The following is a 21,667-nucleotide window of genomic DNA, read 5'->3' as shown; positions in this document are numbered from 1 at the left end:
CAGCGTTCTCTCCCTCTTGCTTCTTCGGCCAGTGGTGCATACGTTAGCCACTCTCTCATGGTGCCCACAGGGCTCTAGACTGGGGAAGGGAGACCTGGGATCCCATCCTGCCCAGTAACCGTATTTTGCTATGTTTTAAAGTTTTTGGGATATATAGGTAGGATCCTACTTCATGCTAAGTGTCATGTTATGCTGTTGGTTAGTTCATCATCCATTCACCAACTCCAATTGAATTCAGAGTTTGTGCCAAGCACTGTGAACAAAGAAAACAATATCCCTGCCTTTCAAGTCTTTACTTCTAAGAGGTAGAAACCTACTTGCAAAATCTTTGCAAGTCACATCGCTTGTTGGGTTTGTTCTGCTTTCTAGCGGGTGAACCCAGCACATATGGATGGTTGTACCCATCACAGCCAGGCCCCCGTGAGAGGGAAGCCCAGTGCTCTGGCCACATGTTTGCTTGTGCTTCAGTCCATTGTAAAGATCTTTACGTGTGAAAAATTAATTAAAAATTGGACTAAAAGATCGTGATCCCATGCTAACTATTGAAACAGGCAAGTAAGGTTTTTTGATGACTGCTTATTCTAGATATATTTTGTGTTAACTTTGTTTTTGTTGTTGGTAATTATATTATCCTCCAAAGTTAGAAGCTTCACACTATTTCAACTTCAGCCATCCTGGCTGAAGCCAGGGAGCCTGGGAGCTTTATTTGTATTTGGATTTCTGACTTAGATATGAAGGGGGTTATGTTCTAGCATTTGATATCCATCATGAACTTGTTTCCTTTTTAAGCATTTTAAGAGGAAAGGAAAAAATTGGATATTAGAACCTTCTATTCCCATATTTAATGGATTTTTTAAAGTATGTCCTTGCTTTAGATAATGTATTATGCAAAAATTTTAAGTGGCTCCATGCATGAAACTTTATTTCATGCCTAATTTAGAATGGCTAATTTTGATGCCGAGGTTGTTCTCTGTGGTTGTATTCCTTCATCTTTATAGATGATGGCATTTTGTTCTTCCTCCTCAAATTCTGAACTTCATCATTTGAGGATACAGTGGTAATCACTTCTGTTGCTGGTATATAAACTGTTTTTTGATTAGTACAATACATTGCACTGACTTTCAAGAATAAAACTATTAAATGTAATTGCATCAAAACTTTTTGTGTAATATTTTACAAGCTTCTTTTTTCTTTTCTCCATTTTAAATGGTCACTGCTGTGATAACAGTGGTTGTGGGTCTTTTGTTTCTGCCTGGCATGAATTATCTGGTCGATGTGTCTTCAGCACATCATGGGAAATCGATGAGGACGGGTCCTATTTCTCAGTTATTTTAACTGTACACATCCTGCCTTGAAGTCCAGCGTCAGGGTGGTCACAATTGTAGTATTGCTGTTGCAGCTGCAAAGTCTGGCTTAGAAACTACCAGCAAAATAACCTTTGCACAACTTGTCCAGCTCTTTGCTCTTCCTATAACCCCCGTGGAGACTTGCTGAAAGCTCAGAGGAATAGTTTGGCCTGCTTACAGCGTGTGCTGTTTGCCAGCTAATTGTATAGCTGTTTGAATGCTTTTCCTATCCACTTGCTCTGTTCTGGTGCCCATAATAACCTTGGACAGGGTACGGGATATTTAGATTATTCACGTGTACTTTCGTCTGAACAAAAGATTAGGAAAGTTAAAAAAATGTGTGGGAGACGGCAGGAACCATGTCGATGGAGGAGTCACTTCCTTTTTAGCTACTTAATTTCAAAGCTCTTGGGATATACGGATTGCTTAAATGTTCCGGTGACGTTTGGGAAAGAATGTGTTCTTGCCGTGAAAGCAAGGACTGGGAATTCAGGTTTCTGGATTCTGTTCCCAGGAGCATGCGGGGGTCACCCAGTGACATGTGACAAGTCAGTTAAGCCTCGGAATCCTCATTTCCCTATCTGTGAAATGGACATAAAAGGGGCTATCTTAATGTGGATGAGTTGTTTAATATTTTGCTGGGAACCAGCTTGCTCTAGTGACCTAGAAAAAACGCGGACTGTGGTGCAGGCTGACCGCATTTCTATTTCTGGCTTTAGCGCTGACTCAGTGAGAAACTGGTAGAAATCAGCTCATCTGGCCCTGGGCCTCCATGCATTCTGTGATTAAAATGAGAGTTATAAAATCTTATCTGCACTAGGTCTCAGAGAGATACTGCCAATATGAACCAAGTACTAAAAATACTCCACCAAATGCACTAGAAAGCTTTTACGTTGCCTTTCACATTTCCTTCCTATCTCATGTTAGGCTATTTGGGGGTACACAATTCAATGGCCATTAATTTTTTTAGCCAGCTGTTTGCAGTTCAATTCTATTCTGTTCTGGGTAGAATTTTCCCATATCTGAATGAAAGGGAGGAGGTCGATAGGATGTGCAATATGTCTCTATCATCAGTCTTTTCTGCAGTTGTGTCCCGTTGTTATTATTTTAGGTTAAGAATGAATATATTTAAGTGGCTTTACATTTGAACCCATCTTGGTCTGAGAATGTTTTTCTTTCTCGGCTATCAGAAGCTTAAGGGAGAAGGAGTCAGCATTCTGTGTCAAATCATATGCTGAGGGCTCTGGGGCTATTAGCATCTATTCTTTTGGGTAGATTCTCTGGGTGCTGCTGGTCCAACGGGGTGTGCCAAACTGTAGGGCTTAATTTTCTTTACTCCATTTACTATTTTCTCATATTCTCCGAGTTTGGAATATTCTCCTCCACATTGATTTGCGTGCTGTTTCTGGATTCCTGACTTCCACTTCCAATTAAACCTACAGTCCACAGAGGTCCAGTAGTTGGAGTTCCAAGTCCAGAACCACATTTCTGCATTTCTAAAAAGGCAATAGGCAGTTAATTCACCAGCAAGTGCCGGGACTGGTTGTGTGGTTTGGGAAGAAGGATGACTTTGAAAGTTCTTGCTGTCTCCTTGCATTGATGCAAGGATGAAAACCTTTTAAGTAACTCTTGGTAACATGCTCTTTTGGGGGTAAATGTGTATGTTATGTAATGTATAGCTTGTCAGTTTATTTTTACTTTGAACTAATGTGACTGGGAGAAAAATACTGGGCACTAAGTCATCCTGCCTGGCATCTCCAAAGGGCCTTCTGCTTTTTAAAAGCAGCTAATGATGGTTACTTAGTCTGCCCTATTTGTATTGTAAGATCACACTAAAGTCCACAGGCTGTAAAGAAAATAGGTTTTCTTGATTTCTTGTCATGATTATGGGTGATTTTATATTGGCAATCTAAATATGGCCGTCTTCCTCAAATAGCTTAATCAGGTCACTGGCTGGCTGGTGCCTGTAGAAGAAAGCCTATATCCAGGATCAAAATTAATGCTGCATCCCTCCAGGTTCTTGTCCCTGTTGTGTTTCTTCCTGTTAGTTTCCTGTGCTCCCATGGCCTAGACCTCCATCCTCATCACCGTCTGCTTGCTGTCCTCCAGCCTGAATTGCCTTCTCCCTTCTCTTCACGTGCTTGTTTTGCATTCATCCTTCAAGAGCCAGCTTAAGGGTCAGAATCCTGTGGAGTCTTTCTGACCGTTCTTTTTCCTTTTTGAATGTATTATAGCCATGTGTGTGTACCCTGAATAATATTCATTATTTTTGAGATACTATTTCTTATTTCTTTTTGCTCCATGAGAACAGAGACCATAATTAAACTGCGATCCTACCTTTGCGAAAAAACACTTTTTATTTAAAGACACGTTATGAAAGCCCATCGTCAGACTGTTGATTGCACAGAGAAGTCTCAGCATCTTGTGCTGAAATTCACGCTGCGAGCTCTGCCCACACCCCTCCTGAAGGCACCCAGAGGGAAAACTCGCTTGGTGGTCCACTCACAGTCTCACGCCGTGTCTACTGAGAACACGAGGGTTCCACTAATTGAATGAACTTAAAAGCAACTCAGCGAAAAAAATCAACTATCGGTTATTTTATTTACCCAACATATTATTTATCATTTAGAGTATGGTATATAGAAAGCATTGTGCCGGGTATCATATATGAATTTTCCTGTCCTCAAAGAGCTTAAAAAATAATAGAGAAAAGCCAGCTGAAATAGGAGTGAGTTTGCAGCGTCTCTTTTCAGATGCCCACTCCGGACTTGTGCGGTGTTGGATGGTGCTTAGAGAGGTTGATGCTGATTTGTTTCCTCAGTTTCTTTCAACCTGCCTTTTGTCTGACTTCCTCCTTCCTCCTGCGCAGGGTGAAAGAGGCCTCCCGGGGTTACAAGGTGTCATTGGGTTTCCGGGAATGCAAGGACCTGAGGGGCCGCAGGGACCACCAGGACAAAAGGTGAGCCTGGCTGTGTGATGGGGGTGGGGGTGTGGATTTAAGCTGATCTGTGTTCTTGTTATAATGAGTGGTCATAATGGCATTTCTCTTCTGTCCCAGGGTGATACTGGAGAACCAGGACTGCCAGGAACAAAAGGCACAAGAGTGAGTACAGTTGTCACTTAAGTTGGTGACGATGTGGGTGGGATCTGACCTGGCAGTGCTTGCAGAGTGAGGGCTCCTTACACCCCGCTCCTGCCTCCAGACAGTCTTGAGGGGGCTTCTCTCCCTCTCACTTCTCCTTGTCCCTTGCACTCCTGTGAGAGTGAGTAGGGCAGAGAGAGAGGAAACAACGTTGGGATTGTCTGGGATGAAGAACATCTGGATTTCAATGAGAAGCAACTTGATTTTCTTCCCCCATTGAACTGATGTATCCCATAAACTCTTCTTCCCAACCGTTTAATGTGAATTATATATGTGTATCACCTAAAAATTACAAGGCAAGAAAGGAGGACAGAATTATTTTGTGCGTGCACAGCCTTGGTTTTAGAAGTAACTCACGGTCAGCTGTTGCTGTAGAATTGCTACTGAAATCACCCCGTGATCTGCCTCCCTGGCTGGGCCCTTGGCTGCCCCCCGCAGAACGCCCTGTCTGCTTAGTGTGGCTGTTCTGAACGCCAGCAATTCGGGGCGACGCCCTTAGGCAGGTGGATGCAGTGGCAGGAAATGTTGTTCCCCAGTGCTCAATGGAAACTCTTTCCTTTCCGTCCTCACAGGGACCCCCAGGAGCATCGGGTTACCCTGGAAACCCAGGACTTCCTGTATGTATATAAAATGCACCTGCTTCCCTTAACGAAACTTTTGACTGAGTGAGAGCACCATCAGGTGATGTTCTATTTTGGCTACTTTTTTGCTTTATTAATTGCAGGGTATTCCTGGCCAAGATGGTCCCCCGGGCCCCCCAGGTATCCCAGGATGCAACGGGACAAAGGTAAATTTAGAACCGAGACCCTCCCCGATTTGCGCCATTTACCTGACTCTGCATGCAGAGAAGTCGGGCAACGTTGTCCTGTGTACACTGGTTTAGTTGCCACAGTTGGAAAGTTACTTGTCTGAATGAAGCTTTCTTCATTTGACAGGAAGCAAGATTTCCCATATTTATTGTTCAGGAAACACATAATCCTGTCTTTCATTTTTGTGGACTTTTATCCTAAAATTGCTTTGAACACTGTATTTCTTACCTATCATCTATTACTACATCAAACAAAATGCTATTATTAATCCTTGTCCCTAGTAATTATATTCTCAAATATATTTCTTCTATGGTGAAGTAGCTCTCAGCAAGATAGCTTGTAACAAACGAATTTTAGGAAATGATTTTACCCAGCCAATGCGGTGTCCCTGAGGGAGGGACAGTGACTGGTGCGGGCGTCTGCAGTGATGTCCTGGCACGGCGCTCGTGAGTGACTGTCTGCTGTCCCCTCAGGGTGAGAGAGGACCTCTGGGGCCTCCGGGTCTGCCTGGATTCACCGGGAATCCCGTGAGTATGGGGTCGTTTATGTCAGAATTTCTTTCTTGGGTTATAATTTCTCTCTGCTCTTTCCCTTTGCTTTCCTTTCCATTTTTTATACTTATACCTTAATGCTGATGATGTTTTGAGAAAAACGAAACTAATACCAACCTTTTGTTTTCTAGGGACCACCAGGGTTACCTGGAATGAAGGTACATTATTTTATTTTCTTGGATTCGTTACAGAAGTCTGTTTAAAACAGATGCCATAAAAACAAATTTACTTTAAATCACTTTGGTCGGTCAATTGCCTTTTAACGTATTTGTCTAAACTCTGCTCCATGAAAAGAGTACGTACTTAAATTTTAGAATCTAACGTTAGACATCAGGAACAGTTTCTGAGTAGAAGATAAGCAGTAATAGGGAGCATGGTGTGATGGTGAGTATGAACAGATGCAAGTCCAGTGCAGACTGATTACCTGCAGAGCCGATCTCGATGATGCTCTTCTCCAGAGCTGTGGGGGCGTGAGCACGGTGCCACCCAAAAGGGCTGAAATTGGTGTCATATTGAATCTATATGGTTTCACTTAAATACAGCCCTCTTTCCCTGTTGCCTGTAATACAGCCCTCTTTCCCTGTTGCCTGTAATCTTGAGTCACTCTCTTATAAATTCTGTGATTGCTGCCTGAGGTTAGATCCTTGGTGTCATGGCCCCTTCTTTCAGAGCCAGTCCCGGCCTGTCTCAGCTTGATTCTCCCTTTGTGTCCGGGTGGGGCCGAGGACCCTCTGTGCATGGTGAGGAGAGAGGCCCTGGGTCCCTCCCTGCCATGCCCCCGGCGAGCCATTGGGTCCCTGCTGCAGTCTAGGGGACTTTCTTCATCTGCCCTTGCGGGGTACCTAGACAAAGGCCTGGCTGGGTACACTGGTGCCATCACTGATCACTGGCCACTTGCCTTCTCCTCCACGGGGCAGCGTTCCCTGTTCCCTCCTCTCTTGGTCCAGCCTTCTCTCACCAACACCCAGCTTGGTGTCCTGCAGGCACTACCCGCCCACACTTCCAGAATGGAACCTGCCCCTTCCCTCCTAGACTCTCCTCTCTGTGCTCAGCTACTCAGGGTGATGATACCACCTGGGTGTCCAGCCGGGAACCCAACAGGCATTCCTCCGATTGATGGATTGATGTGGTTTTTACTATGGAAAATTGCATGTGACTGATTCTCTCCTTCTTTCTCTCCCTCCTTCCTTTTTTCTCCCCCCCCCTTTTAATCATAAAGTCCTGTCATTTTCACATCCTCATTTTTTTCTCGAATGTGCCCCATCCTCCCCGCTGGCCTGCCTCCCTTCGAAGCGGCTGGCAGACCCTTCTTTCATGTTTGCTCAATGAGTCAATGTGGGAGTGAATCCATTCATGTGCTCAGCTCCCGCCCAGCTACTCCAGCATTCTTCATTGTGGATTGCAAGCAGAGGGAGAAGAACTCAGCTCCTGAGGAAAGTCTCTGAAATTTTATAGAAATTAACCTTTTGAAGTCTTTCCCAGGGAGGGAAATGCTGTCGCAGAGCTTGGCGGCTTTTAGGGACCTGACCTCAGACTGTGGGCTCCCTGTGCCTAGAATGGTTCGGGGGGGCGGGGCGTCTGCATATTCAGGGCAGCCCAGTAAAAGGGATGCCTTCAGTTCTGCAACTGAAAAGAGACAACCACACGTCTGCGTGAGGTTGAGTGCTCATGTGTCCCTGTGTTTAAGAACACCTGAGATGCGGCATCCTCATGATAGCCCCGTGCTTTAGTCAGGGTTCTGCAGAGAAACAGAACTAGCAGGATGGGTGTGTACGTATGAATATGTATGTATATACACATGTACATACATAATGATAGATGGATAGATAGAGTGAGAGAGAGATTTGCTTTAAGGAATTCCATGATTGTGGGGGCTGGCAAGTCCAAAATCTGCAGGGCAGGCCAGCAGGCCGGAGACCCCAGGAAGGGCTGCTATTGTAGCTCCATTTGAAGGCTATCTGCTGGCAGAATTATCCCTTCTTCACAGGAGTCAGTCTTTCTTCTCTTAAAGCCTTCAACCAATTGGATGAGGCCCATCCTCGTTATGGAGAGTAGTCTGCTTTACTTGAAGTCTACTGATTTAAATGTCAATCTCATCTTAAAAAATACCTTCACAACAACACCCAGACTGATGTTTACCCAAGTATCTGGGTACTGTCACCTGGCCAAGTAGACAGATAAAATTTACCATCACACACTGCTTTTATAAAAATGCTCACACTGGGTCTTTTCTTGAAAACATTATTATTATTTCATGAGAACAGCTGTGATCACAGTCTTTCAAGCGGAGACGGGCCCTGGTCTAGGACTCCTCCTCATCTGGGTAGAACGGTCACATGGAAGTGTCACGGATCCCTTGACTCAGCTGTCTGTACGTCCAGTCCTGGTTGCAGCCGAGTGGACCGTGCAGCACTTCGTGCTGGTCATTATGATCAATAGTAGCAGTGAATGGGGAGACGGCTGGTCCATTTATTCCAGCTGAGACAGAGCCTCAGTCCTAGACGTGAGCTTCTTGCACACCAGTACTGCATGCCTATTACTCCAGAGGTTTTAAGTTTCTTTACTTAAATATCAGTATTTGTGACTTTCTCTTACTTTTCATCCCATAGGGCGACCCAGGTGAGATACTCGGCCACGTGCCCGGGACCCTGTTAAAAGGGGAAAGAGGATTCCCCGGAGCCCCAGGAACACCGGTAAGTGTTTGCTGAGTAACGTTAAGCACATGCTGACTCTCCTCCTGGTTTGCATTTTAATTCCTCTCTTTCTCAATAAATTATAGGGCTTGCCAGGACTGCCAGGGCTGCAAGGTCCTGTTGGCCCTCCAGGATTTACCGGACCACCAGTAAGTTTTGGGGGATATCTCTCTTAGGCTATCATTCAAGGGACAACTGCGTTGAGACATGAAAATAAATAAAATGTAATGAAAACTTTCCACAGTGATGATCTCTCTTAATCTGGATTGAGAGAATGAGCTTCTTTCTTAAGAAAATCTGCCCTGGAGATGGACTTGTAGGAATATAGTCCTGCCAGAGGGTCTGTTCTGCTGGGGGCTGTGGACACAGGCTGGCTGGCAGTGAAGGACATGGGGTTCGTAACAAAGACTTTACAAACTGAGCCCCTGGGAGGCTCTGCTCCATCACTGGCTCCTTCACAGCTGATAATTCTCAGTAGAAGGAGGGCATCCTCTCCTCCCATCACACAGTTTTGGGAGCAGGAGAGAGTTAATATTAACAAGATTTACTCATCTGTCGAGTGTCACGTTTGCTAGGAATGAATAACGCCCTGGTCTGTCATCCTCACACGAGCCTGCCCTCGAGTCCTTGAGAGATTTTCACGCTGATCTTTTCAATGTAGTCTTTCTTTCCTTTGTTTTTCTTTTCTTTTTTTTTTGATCAAATCCAGCAATTCTTCCTCTATTCATGCCTGCAAATGTAGCCTCTTTTATAATCTTGTAAATAAATGGACTCATTTTTGTGAGGAAAGAATGACTAATTTTTTTCTTTTTAAATGATGATAAAAAGCATTCTGAAATTTTGTTTCAAACGCGGGAAGTTTTTTGACTTCACTACAGTCTACTCCCTTGAAGAAATCATTCAACTTGTTAAGAGAAACAGTTATATTTAAAGTGGACAAACATCATTGCCAAACTGGAGACTCTGAGGCTCAGAGAGGTGGGCTGCTCATGTCGTCTGTTTGCCCGGCACGTTCTGACATCAGTGGATTCCACAGTGCAGTGCCTAGGGTTTTGGGATATGTTCATCCCTGTTAATAATTGTCCTGGACTAGTTTCTTGTTGCTTTCAAAGTTTTACAGTTCTAGAGCACAGGAAAAAATATTTAAACATTTAACAAATAAATTATCACGTTAACCATGGGATCTTAAGATAACTTCAGTACAAAGAAGAATTTAAAGCTTACCAGAGTTGTGCATCATAGTAAATTAAAATGCTCTCTGTTACAGGGTCCTCCAGGCCCTCCTGGCCCTCCAGGTGAAAAGGTAAAGTTTTTTTTCCTCATCTGTCTGTCTTTTTCATTAATATAAGCCTATTGTGAAATTGCCATAACTCATTCTTTAAGTCTCTGTAAAAAGTTTTAGGAAATTATAATTTCCTTGTCCATCTCTAAATTTAACATGTGTTCATTCACCTCTCCATCTATCCATCGATCTATCTAATCTATCCACCTATCTGTATGTCCATCTATCTATTCCTCTATCTATCCATCTATCTATCCATCTATCCATCGGTCTATCCATCTGTCCATCTGTCTATCCATCTATCCACCTATCCACCTATTCATCAATCTATCTTATCTATCTATCTATCTATCTATCTATCTATCTATCTATCTGTCTGTCTGTCTGTCTATCCATCCATCCATCCATCCATCCATCCATCCATCCATCCATCTCTCCATCTATCTATCTATCTATCTATCTATCTATCTATCTATCTATCCATCCATCCATCCATCCATCTCTCCATCTATCTATCTATCTATCTATCTATCTATCTATCTATCTATCCATCTTTCCTTCCATCCATCCCTTAGTCGTTATTTTGGAATCACCGATCTTTCCTTTAGTTTTCTAAAGCCAGAGTTTAAAAATGTTAAACTTTTTTTTTTGTGTGTGAGGAAGATCAGCCCTGAGCTAACATCTGCCAATTCTCCTCTTTTTGCTGAGGAAGACTGGCCCTGGGCTAACATCCATGCCCATCTTCCTCTTCTTTATATGGGATGCCGCCACAGCATGGCTTGACAAGCAGTGTGTCGGTGCACGCCTGGGATCCGAACCAGTGAACCCCGGGTCGCCGCAGCGGAGCGCGCGCACTTAAGCGCTACACCACTGGGCTGGCCCCGAAACCTTAAACTTTTTAAAAAAGGTTTTTATAGGATTCTTTTTCAATAATACTTTAAAAAACTTTTTTATGGACATTGAATACAACATGGTCACAACTTTCTTGAAAATTTTATGGTAGTTGTGGGTGAGCTCTTGCCTTAAATCTACCATCTTATTGCATTTTATGTGATGTTTGTTAGATGATTTTGAACAAAGTAGACAACTCTAATAATGGAAGCCTAATTTTTTATCAACAGGGGCAAATGGGCTTAAGTTTTCAAGGGCCGAAAGGTGACAAGGTGAGTGCACGTTGCTTTGGAGGGTTTTCGTGTTTAACGTTGGGAATCTAAGCATGATGGAGTTCCCGCCTCTGGACCTGCTCTTGGACCCTTACAGCCATCGTTACTCTTCTCTGCATGTCTTGAGCTTGTTAGTGTGTTCCTTAAAATGCACAGCTGGAACTCACGGAGACCACTCTGTGTGTGCTCTGCCCAGCAGAGAATGCGACAAGGCCACGAATCCCAGTTCTCTGCTGGTAGAGTTCAGTCACAGTGTTCTCAGGCAGTGATGAAGCCAGACCTAGACTTTGTTAAGAAGAGTCCAATTTTGGACTTGACTATTAGTAGCGTAACTCTATTAAACCCTACAAAGACAGAGGCCATGATAGCAGAATTGGGAGGAAATGGGCCGCAGAGGCAGGGAGGCACAGGCCGGAGCAGACGGCCTCATCTTGGGAAGAAGGGAGGCCCACGGTGGGTCTCTGATCCTCTGGTGATCTCTCCACCTGTCCCCCCGGATCAGACCAGTGACACAGGCACTAGCCGAGTGGGGATTCTTGGAATTACAGCAGCACCTGCTGCAGGGTCCAGGTTCTTCTCTGACGGTGTTCAAGCCAGTGTAGATGATGGCCATCAGGGGGCGCCAGATCAGCCGAGGCCTGGGAAGATCTGGACCGAACAGGTGGCCTCTGCTTTCCACCTCAGATTTTGGCCCAGTCTTTTCATAAACCTCACAGTAAAGTGCTCTACAATTTGTGCAGTTGAATTTTTTGGACTTCGGTCATCGTGCTGTAGCTGGAGTTCACTGTCCTTCCAGTTGTACCCAGCAGTTAGGGTGCCTGAGGAAGAGAATTCTTGATGGCCCTCTTCTTTTTGGCTTAGCTAACAATACCTCCTTTCTTCCCGGGCTCTATTAGACAGGTGTGTCCTTTTCCTCCATGCTGGCAAAACGCGATAGGACAATATGCGTGTGACAGGATGGGATACGTATGCATACTAAGTATACTGTATGGATGTATGCATGGTCTATACGTATATGCGTGCACACGCGCGTCCTGTCGATGTTCAGGTTCCACCGTTATTGTTGAGGTAGTGGCTCCCCTGACCCCTGAGAGGTGAAGTCTCCTCCTGGCTTTATATACTTAGTGTACCATCTTCCTCCTGAAAACTTAATTTTCTGCTGAGGCAAGGATAGATTAGAACAGAGTATAATTACATTTTCAAAATAGACGTTCGATTTTAGGCCTTTCCCCCCTCTGCATTTTTCTTCTCTGTATAATAATTTTTGTGCTTAATTAATTCCCAATCCTTGCATCAACAGGGTGATCAAGGGGTCAGTGGGCCTCCAGGAGTGCCAGGACAAGCTCAAGTTAAAGAGAAAGGAGAGTTTGCTGCTAAAGGAGAGAAGGTACGAATGGACTTTGTCCACTGAATGCTGGCTTTCTAATTTGCACAAATTCCAAGGGATAAAGAGAAACTGGGTCAAAATTCAGTTTCTCCAGCTACATACTCCCCTGACCTGGAAAACAGATTTATAGACCAACCATCTCATGAAATATGAGCGTCTTGAGAGCAGAGGCAGCCAGAGCCGGGTTGGAGCAAGACTGATCTGAGGCTGTCTCCCCTGTCTGAGGGCTTCTTAAATGCACCTGAGTTGGGATGGGCTGGGTCAGTGGGAGGGAGGCAAGCTGAGGGTGGAAGGAGGTTACAGGTGCCATGGATCAAGCATAATTAACTGCCCTTCTGAAGTCCATAATGCAGGCGTTGCTAGGAAGTGAAGACTGGAGGCCAATGCGAATTTCTTTGTTAATATGTCAGGAAAAGGTGTTTTGTTTTTTTCCTTTTACATGTTCAGTGTAGCATATAAAGAATGATATAGCCATTAGTTAGTACTGATCTCTCTCTTTTTAAAAAATTATTTTAGGGTCAAAAAGGTGAACCTGGATTTCAGGTAAGTACTAAATTTTTGTTTATCGTTATTATTTTGTGTGAAAGACCATAATGTGTTGGATTTAAGTTACAAGCTTATTTCACCTTAAATGTAATATTTAATTTAATATTTTATTTATATATAAGAATGAATCTAACTCTTTCTCTTTCTGTGCTTCAAGGGAATGCCGGGGGCTGGAGAGAAAGGTGAACCTGGAAAACCAGGGCCCCGAGTAAGTGCTTTCAAAAGGCCTTTTATTCCTTGTTGTAAAGTCATTTTCCTTCCGTTCCTAGAATGACAGGTTCACAGAAACAGAGTGGGAGAGTCTGGAGGGGTCTTGCCTCACATGAAGGGCTTTTCTGGAGCCCTTGGAGCAGGAATGAGGAGAGCTGTCACCATTAGAAAGAGCTCTGGGAAAGCTCAGGCCTCTCATTATTCAGATGACCCCCCAAGGACAGCCCAGGGTTGCAGGGAGCTCTTCGAAGAGCCGCAGTCTGCTGGCTCCTCGCTGAAAGCCACCTGCCCACCTGCTCAGAGCACTGGGTGCCCTGTGCCTCCCAGGCCGGCTCAGAGCTCTGCCCAGAGCCCAGACTGCACAGCCCTGAGCCCAGATGCTCAGATGCTTCCCACCCCCTGAATCCTGGTGACGAGAGACCCGCCCACTTGCAGTAGCCTGGGCCATTTCTGGTTTCTGCCTTGAAATGAAGCATGGAAACCTCCATTAAAGTCAATCATCAGCATATCAGCCACCAAATTCTCATTTGCCAATAGGGAAACTTCTCCGGTGTTGGCTGTGCTGCCACATGTAATGGGTGGCTTAGAAGATTGGGAGCTAATCGGCCTCTATTTTTTAAAAATTGAAAAGTCCTCTTCTATCGTTGTAATGTTTTCATAGTCAGTCAACGTCTACTCTATTACCTGTCATTATGGTCGTATTGTCGATGTGCTCACAGGTTTCATACCAGAGACGACATGTGAACTTGTGTGTGAATCAGAGCCTTGGGGTTATAGCATATTTATTATTATTATTGTTTATGAACTACTAATATTTAAATCTTTATTCTACAGGGAAAACCTGGAAAAGATGGTGAAAAAGGAGAAAAAGGGAGTCCAGTAAGTATTTCCTTGTAATTTTTTAAAGCAAATTGTTGCCTTCACTACCTTACGACTGTTGTTGCTCCTCTGTTCCATTTTAGGGGTTTCCAGGCGATTCAGGGTACCCAGGACTCCCGGGCCGAGAGGGTTTTAAGGTAAATGGTGACACTCTTTTGAGTTTTTACCTTCATTTTGTAGTTCAACCGAGAAGTTTTGCCTAGAATAAAGGACCATGGATCAAAGAATAGAAATTATTTATGCTCCATATAAGTAAAAATACAGTTTAGTAGTTTCATTTGTGCGCATGAATTTTTTTTTTTTTTTTTTTTTGTGCGCACGAATTTTTAAAGAAAAAAATATCAAATGTAACACTCGTTCAAGTTTTTGGCTTTTTTGTAGTAAATTAATTTTTCCTGACGATAAAACAATAGACAATGCAGGAAGGTAGAGTGAAGAAAATAAAGCTGCTCTAATTTTTCTGTTACGCGTTCAGAAAGGGTCACAGTTAACAAGTGAGCTGTGTGCACACACATACCTGTGCTTTTAAAAAAATGGTATTGCACAACACATCCTGCTTTGTCACTTAATAATGTAATGTGGATATATTTCAGTGTCCCTAAATGTAGTCATACATAATGTTTTTAATGTCCATGCCTTTTACTGCGCGGTATTTAGGTCATTTCCAAATTTTTATGATTACAAGTATTTTTGTTCACTTGTCTAATCATTTCCCTGTCAAAAATTCCTAAAAGTGTAATATTTGGGTCAACATGTATACTCTTTTTGGAAGCTTTTGCCATATGTCCCCACATTGCCCCCAGAAAAGCACTTCCATCAGCCCAAGACCCTTTGATTTGGCAACCGCTTGTTATCAAACTTTAAAAATATTTGTCAATCTGATAGGCAGAAAAAACTCATTGTTGCTTTATTTTTCTCTTCTAATCATCAGATGAAGTAACGTTAAGTCTCCCTTAAAATAAGAAATAGTTTTGAAATAGTCATCTCTACAGTGAATAGAGAGGGAGAGGATCTGGGAGAGGATCTCACGGTTTGTTTGCAAAGCCAGGGACAAAGGGAGAAATTCTTTACTGAGACTTTTTCTGAGAAAGTCAAATCTTGTAGATTTTAAAAGGTAAATATGTTTAGAATATATTCACTAAGATATTTTTTAAGTTCTGTACTTATTTCTAAAATCTCTTCTCATATGCAAATAAGAAAAATCAAAACATCCAGTTCTGGTTTAATTCTGAAGTTCAGTGCCTTGGTTTAAGAGGAAAAAACATACATTCATGGAATATGTGCATATCTTAGGACTTTTAAAAGTATTATGATGCTGGGGCCAGCCCCGTGGCTTAGCGGTTAAGTGTGCGTGCTCCGCTACTGGCAGCCCGGGTTCAGATCCCGGGCGCACACCGACTCACTGCTTCTCCGGCCATGGGGAGGCCGAGTCCCACATACAGCAACTAGAAGGATGTGCAGCTATGACATACAACTATCTACTGGGGCTTTGGGGGAAAAAAAAAGGAGGAGGATTGGCAATAGATGTTAGGTCAGAGCCAGTCTTCCTCAGCAAAAAGAGGAGGATTAGCATGGATGTTAGCTCAGGGCTGATCTTCCTCACAAAAAAATAAATAAATAAATAAAAGTATTATGATGCTTATGTAAAAACATTGGATATAAAAGAATTAATTTCTTTGAATTTTTCATGTAATATAGATTAAATTAAGCCCAGAGTGATCAGAATTTACCCACTCAATGTTTTCAGGTAATGCTGGATTTTAAGGGGGAAGAAAAAAACCATAAATATCGTTTTATTATGACTTCCAGTGCAGCTTTAGACAATCTTACACCTAAAAACCTCAAATAAAATGGTTTCTTTAAGAAAGTATATTTAGAAATCTAAAGCTTTCATATCATTTTATTTCATTTATTTTCATATTATTGAAAAACCACTGTGTACTAATTCAGCTTGCAAATGATTCTATTAAAGTTCTCTAAGGAGCATGCAATCAACACAACGAATATTGTGAGCTCGTTTGTAATGTGAATGATTAGCTTCCCATTTATGTTTTGTAGAAATCTTTATTTCCGTATGTCACACTTATGCAAAGCGAAGTGAAATGTGTTCATTTTGTTGTAATAGGTACCGAGCACTTTAGGCTAATCACAATGAGAGGTACTAAAGAGAGGAAAATTATTTTAGTGTACGGTGAGCACAATCTCTATTTTTCCAGGAAAAAAGTTTAACCCTGCTTTCTGCAAGACAGTCTTTACAGTTAAAAAAATACCAGTGAAGTTATTTTGTTTCTCTTTTAGGGAGACAAAGGCGAAGCAGGCCCTCCAGGCCCGCCTGGAATTGTGAGTACCAGTGCCCTGTGCTGCTCTGTGAGGGCGTGTGAGAAGAGGAAGAGGAAGGAGATGGGCGAAGCGCTTACTTACATAGGCCGAATGCTCCACAGCATTCCTCGAATTACATTTCTGTGTAGAGGAGTGCATATTTTTTAAAATAATAATATTATGGTTTGTATTGTGTGGAGTTTGGTATTTACTCTTTATTATATTTTGGTAGTTTCTGCATCTCCTTGACCACTGAAAATGAAAAGATTTGCACGTGGATAAGAATATGAGCAACACATTTTGAAACTTTTTTTTTAAATGGTCCGTTAAGGAGAATGTTAATAAGAGAAACAGATCATCCATAATTTGACTAGCCTAGCAAAACAGTTTTTATTTTTGCAAATAGCATTTTACTCCTTGTCCATATGCGTATTTTTACATACTTGCAATCAGTGTATGTAACATTTTTTCTTTTTAGAAATGAACATTCTTCATGTTTGCAAGTTATTTCAAATGATCATTTTTGGTATCCTGTCAGAGTGTGTGCTCTAATTGTTTTAACCATTTTGCCCAGATTCTTTTTTGAAACAATGAAACTGTTGCCATTCTCTTGCTTGCTGCCATCCTCCCGCTGCTACAATGTGGTGATGAATGTTTGCAGATGACATTTGTGTGTGTGTGTGTGTGTGTGTGTGTGTGTGTGTGTGTGTCGGGGGTTGAATAATTTTTCCTTAGGCTACATTTCCAGGAATAGGATTACTGGATCAAAGTACTGAACCTGCTTAATGCTTTTAATACTTCCTGTAGACTTAGGATTTCATTTTCCGTAGTTGTGATCCAGCAGCATCATTTGAGTACCCTGTTGGTACCTTAACCTCGTCAGTAGATTTTAATAATGTCCATTAATTTAATCATAACAAAGGAATTATATTTTAAGGGTAATATGCAGTCTTTTTCCTTCAATTTCAGTGATTTAGAATTGGGGGAACTCGTTCACTCCTTTTTAATGAGGCCAACAGTGCCTTCTTCTTGCTCTGTATCTGTAGGACTGTGAGGAAGTCCCACTTTTGACCCTTTTAAAAAATAAAGCAAAAACCTTTCCCAGTAAAAAAAAGACTGAGTGTTCCTGTTACATATGACCTGAGGAAATTTAAGGGAGTTCTTCTGATAATACTCTTTAAAGTAGAATATTCGTCTTACATCCCACCTCCTTCCCTCCCCTCCTCCCCCTCCCTCCCCTCCTCCTCCATCACTGCTTCTTTCATCTTTCTTGGAATAATAAAAAAATGTGTTAGTTTCTTCATCTATACTGCTATAAATATACAGCACCAGCCACTCCCAGGCCACACGATGATCGATGATCTTTTCCTCTGTAACTCAGGTTATCGGCCCAGGACCGCTGGGAGAAAAAGGAGAGCGGGGGTACCCAGGGGCTCCAGGATTGAAAGGAGAGCCAGGCCCCAAGGGTAAACTCCTTTCCTTTCCTTCCTTCCCTCCCTGCCTCCTTCCTCCCTCTGTCTTTCTCTCATCCTTTCTCTCTCTTTCTTGCATTTTCCACCTGCACTCATTTACATTTTGAAAACACCCGCATGCCGTGCAGGACCGCTCCGTGACCGGGTCCTATTCGAGTTTATCTTTCGTCGTCGCTCTGGGTCCGGGGACCCTCCTCCCCGCAGCTCTGTAGCGTCAGGGCCGCTGTGTTTCCACAAGTTCATTTATCCTTGTTCCCCGTGACCATGGATCCTCATGGGCACGGAAATACAAAGTAGAAATCACGAGTGAATGAGCCTCAGTTTGTCCAACTCTCCTTCTCTTGCAGGTGTCCCAGGATTACAAGGCCAGCCAGGACGTCCAGGTGGGCAGCCTTAACTGAATTTTGGGAATTTTTTAGATTTGTACAACTTCTCTGTGGTTTATATTCTGAATATGTTTATCGTGTACATTAGATATTTGCATAAAATGGCTCTCAGTTTTGTTACACATTTTTCTAGTTATGAAAGCAAGATGTGTTTATTTTATGAGTTACAGGTTAGCGTGTGGTTATAAACATGTTTTCATGGGTGGGACCCCATATGTCTCTCATCCAGTCACATCTACTCTCCCTGCTCTGATCTAACGCCCCCTACCACCCCTGCAGCCTCCTCCCACGGCGCCTACCGACGCGGACATGGCCTTGATCTTTCTGTGCATGTCCAGTTTCTGGCAGGTTCTCCCCCTCAGCGTCTTTACTCACCCTTTCTCCCACCTCTGCAATACCTCTGTTGCTCCTTTGAGGCCCAACTCAAGGCTGAAACCTCTTCTAACTGACCTAATCACCTCTAATCTTGCTTCTCCGTGGAATCCTGCTCACCGAGCATATACTTAGACTAGTTGTTTTGCACTGTCTAGTGGATTGTGTAGTCCAGGGGCCAGGAACTGGATGTGTGCAGGTGTGCATGAGTGTATTTGGGTTCTCTCAGTTCCTAGAGTGGATATAATAAATGCTCTGACAGAAACTCTCACGTGCCCTGGAGTTGACACCATAATTGAGTGCTTACAATCCTTACAGTTTTGGTTTTGTTCGTTTTACATTTATTTTTGGTTTTTATCCTTTTTTGTTTGTTATTTCACTTTTTTCCCTTTCTGACAGTTCTTAAGTTTAAGTTCTTGCAGAGCCCCTTCTGTGTTGGCATAGACACCACCCTCACAACGCCGTCTGCACCATCTGAGAGTCGCTCTGCAGCGGCTCAGGGCAGGGCCTTCACTGCGCCAACTTTACCTCCTTCTACTAAAACTTTCTTCTCTCTGAGTATAAGAACTGCTGGATTTCAGCTGTCCTAATGAGCATGTCACTTGCTGCCCCCCCTTAGCGTATGCCGTATTTACTTTCTAAAACCGTTTTCTGCCTCTACTAATCTCTTAACTTACAATTTTAAAAAAATTTCCTTGAAATTGCTGTGGCCTTATCTGCTCTCCCCTTGTCCAAAGCCTGGCTCTTCAGTCCCCTGCCCTCTGCTGACTGCCACCGCCCCTTGCCCCCGCTGGTTGTGGAGTGCTCCCTCCTCAGGCCCGAGTCCTTGGGCTAGCCCCCCGTCTGGATACTGTTCCACTGTTCTCTCTGTTGGAGGTGCTCCCTCTCCTCTCCTACCCCAACTAGGGGGGCTGGGTGGTGGGCCGACGCCCACGTGGACTACCTTTGGTTCTTCTGCCCTTAGTGTGTCGTGCTGCGGGTTCAGCGACTTACAACTCTCTCAGCAGTGACTGAAGTTAAATGTTTGGTCTGTTCATCTTCCTCAGAACTCTCACTTCACTTCTCGGCATTTCCTCTAGATTCCAGCCCGTCCCCGTCCCTTTTGCCTCGTGTGCCCTTCTGCTTGGTTGGATAGCGTTCTTTAGGCCTTTGTTCTCTAAGTAGAGGTGGAATGTACCTTCGATAGCCTTTTCATTTCCACATTGGGAATGCTATGTGCACCAAAAGAAACTCATAGATTTTAATGTCTGCTTAACAAGTCCCTTTCCCTTAAAGTTAATTTGTCGGGAGCATTGAACTCTCAGCATTTACGTGGTGAGAAGCCTGCCAGTTTAACTTGTCTTTATTTGTCTAGAGCAGATCCCCTTTCAGCGATGGTCCCTGGTCAGTTCCCCTTGAGCAGAGTTAAGAATGTTGGTTTGTGCTGTTGGCATTGAACTCTGTACTGTGCTCCCTTACATGAGATTTTGTTCTGGTTTCAGGCCTACCAATACCAGGGCAGCCTGGTGCTCCTGGCTTCCCTGGAGAAAGAGGAGAAAAAGGTGACCAAGGATTTCCAGGCGTGTCTTTGCCAGGACCAAGTGGAAGGGATGGGCTCCAGGGCCTTCCCGGGCCCCCCGGACCCCCTGGGCAGCCAGGCCACACGAGTAAGTTCCCCCGGGACTGTTTCGCATGGTGTAGGATAGGATGCTTGCAGAGCTAACCGGGTGCTGGGAGGGCGCTCCAGAGTTCAAGTGCCATGCAAAAGGCTGGGGTGTCCAGTGATTTATGAATTATTTACATCCCACTTAGGTATCTCTGCAAAATTTCTGTAGTCATGCTGCAGAAAAGAATAGTAAAAATAAAATAATAAAACTGGTTTAAAAGAATAAGAACCACGTTAACCAGCTGTGAGTCTTCTGGCACCTACAGCTGAAAAACAAACCAGTTGAGTTGTATAGTTCTTGCAGAAAGCAGAACGCATTCCAGGTCATCTAGAGAACAAACTAATACTAAGACACACACCAGGAAGGAGGGATGGCGCGGGTATAGACCACACAGTCTACGTGATAGCATGATGAAGGACTCCAACTTTGAATGGGTCTTTGCATGGATTTTTCTCACGTCAGCCCTCCACCAAAGCTGAGCACAGAACATTAAACTCTTGTTTCAGTTAAGGGGGTCCTGTGATCCCAAAGTAACACCAATGCAAAATGTAAGAGAATTTCAGAGGATTTAAGTTAGCAGTTCCAGTGGGAATGAGTTCAGATTCCCAGAGCAGGCCTTCAGGTCCAGTGCGTGCTCTGTGAAGTGCCTGAAACGCCAGTCTTCTGTGGGCTTGATGGAAGAGGGCTTCATCCCCCATGACTACCAGGGGATCTGTTTGCTGGAATCCAAACGCATGTTTATGAGAGGGAGTTCTCGTGGACGCGTTTCCGTACGGAGGCCAGATACGGACTGGATGGAACAGTGGACTCCAGATTTAAGGCTTCACTGGGAAAGGATTAGCTTGAATCTCCTTTGACGTGTTGCTGATGGGTGGGGAGAGGGATGGATCATCTGTGACTTTATGAGACTTCCCCGCCTTCTCATGGTTCTTTGCAACATGGAGAATGAAGATGAAACACTCAAGTCCTGGAGGCACTCGGTCCAGAGCTGCTCTTTCTCTAAGTGTCTGGGAGAAGGCTGTGAGCCCCAAAAGGGCCTTTGAGTCGCTCATTCATTCAACAAGGATGGGTATGCTTACAATACGCCAGGCACTGTTCCAGAATCAGTGATAGAACCCACAGAACAATCCTGTGCTCCGGGGTGTGCATTCTACCGGGGCAGGAGAGATATGAACCAGATAAATGAGTCACTTGTAAGGTGTGTAGGAGGTGACAAGAGCAGGGTAGGAACAAGCAGGGAGGCGCAGCAGGCAGCTCTGGGCTGGGGTGGGCTGGGTCATGGGTGTAACTGTAAACAGAGTGATCAGCAGGTGGATGTGGGAGGAAGCCGTGGGGAAATCTGGGAGAATATTTTTCTTTTGCTATTTGTAATTTTGCCAGTACAGACATGTGAACGAATTTCGTATAAAGACATGAACTTTCCACTGCTGTTCGTGGAGTGGGATGTGCTAACCGAACACGTTG

The 21,667-nt window shown here is 43.8% G+C and overlaps 1 protein-coding gene across 1 annotated transcript in view; it reads left to right on the top strand.

Moving 5' to 3' along the window:
* COL4A1 (collagen type IV alpha 1 chain) overlaps positions 1-21,667 on the top strand; it is a 142,797-nt gene that overhangs the window by 81,719 nt on the left and 39,411 nt on the right. The window contains exons 3-21 of the mRNA XM_058548478.1: positions 4,216-4,305; positions 4,405-4,449; positions 5,061-5,105; positions 5,213-5,275; positions 5,771-5,824; positions 5,980-6,006; positions 8,458-8,541; positions 8,628-8,690; positions 9,809-9,844; positions 10,945-10,986; positions 12,287-12,373; positions 12,890-12,916; positions 13,077-13,127; positions 13,964-14,008; positions 14,092-14,145; positions 16,307-16,348; positions 17,709-17,793; positions 18,147-18,182; positions 20,039-20,203. Of these exons, the coding sequence (XP_058404461.1) occupies positions 4,216-4,305; positions 4,405-4,449; positions 5,061-5,105; positions 5,213-5,275; positions 5,771-5,824; positions 5,980-6,006; positions 8,458-8,541; positions 8,628-8,690; positions 9,809-9,844; positions 10,945-10,986; positions 12,287-12,373; positions 12,890-12,916; positions 13,077-13,127; positions 13,964-14,008; positions 14,092-14,145; positions 16,307-16,348; positions 17,709-17,793; positions 18,147-18,182; positions 20,039-20,203 (1,141 nt within the window). The remainder of the gene's footprint in view (positions 1-4,215; positions 4,306-4,404; positions 4,450-5,060; positions 5,106-5,212; positions 5,276-5,770; positions 5,825-5,979; positions 6,007-8,457; positions 8,542-8,627; positions 8,691-9,808; positions 9,845-10,944; positions 10,987-12,286; positions 12,374-12,889; positions 12,917-13,076; positions 13,128-13,963; positions 14,009-14,091; positions 14,146-16,306; positions 16,349-17,708; positions 17,794-18,146; positions 18,183-20,038; positions 20,204-21,667) is intronic.

The sequence above is a fragment of the Diceros bicornis genome, chromosome 9 (assembly GCF_020826845.1).
Source record: "Diceros bicornis minor isolate mBicDic1 chromosome 9, mDicBic1.mat.cur, whole genome shotgun sequence".
NCBI classification, from domain to species: domain Eukaryota; kingdom Metazoa; phylum Chordata; class Mammalia; order Perissodactyla; family Rhinocerotidae; genus Diceros; species Diceros bicornis.
This window is presented reverse-complemented; position numbering and strand designations above follow the sequence as displayed.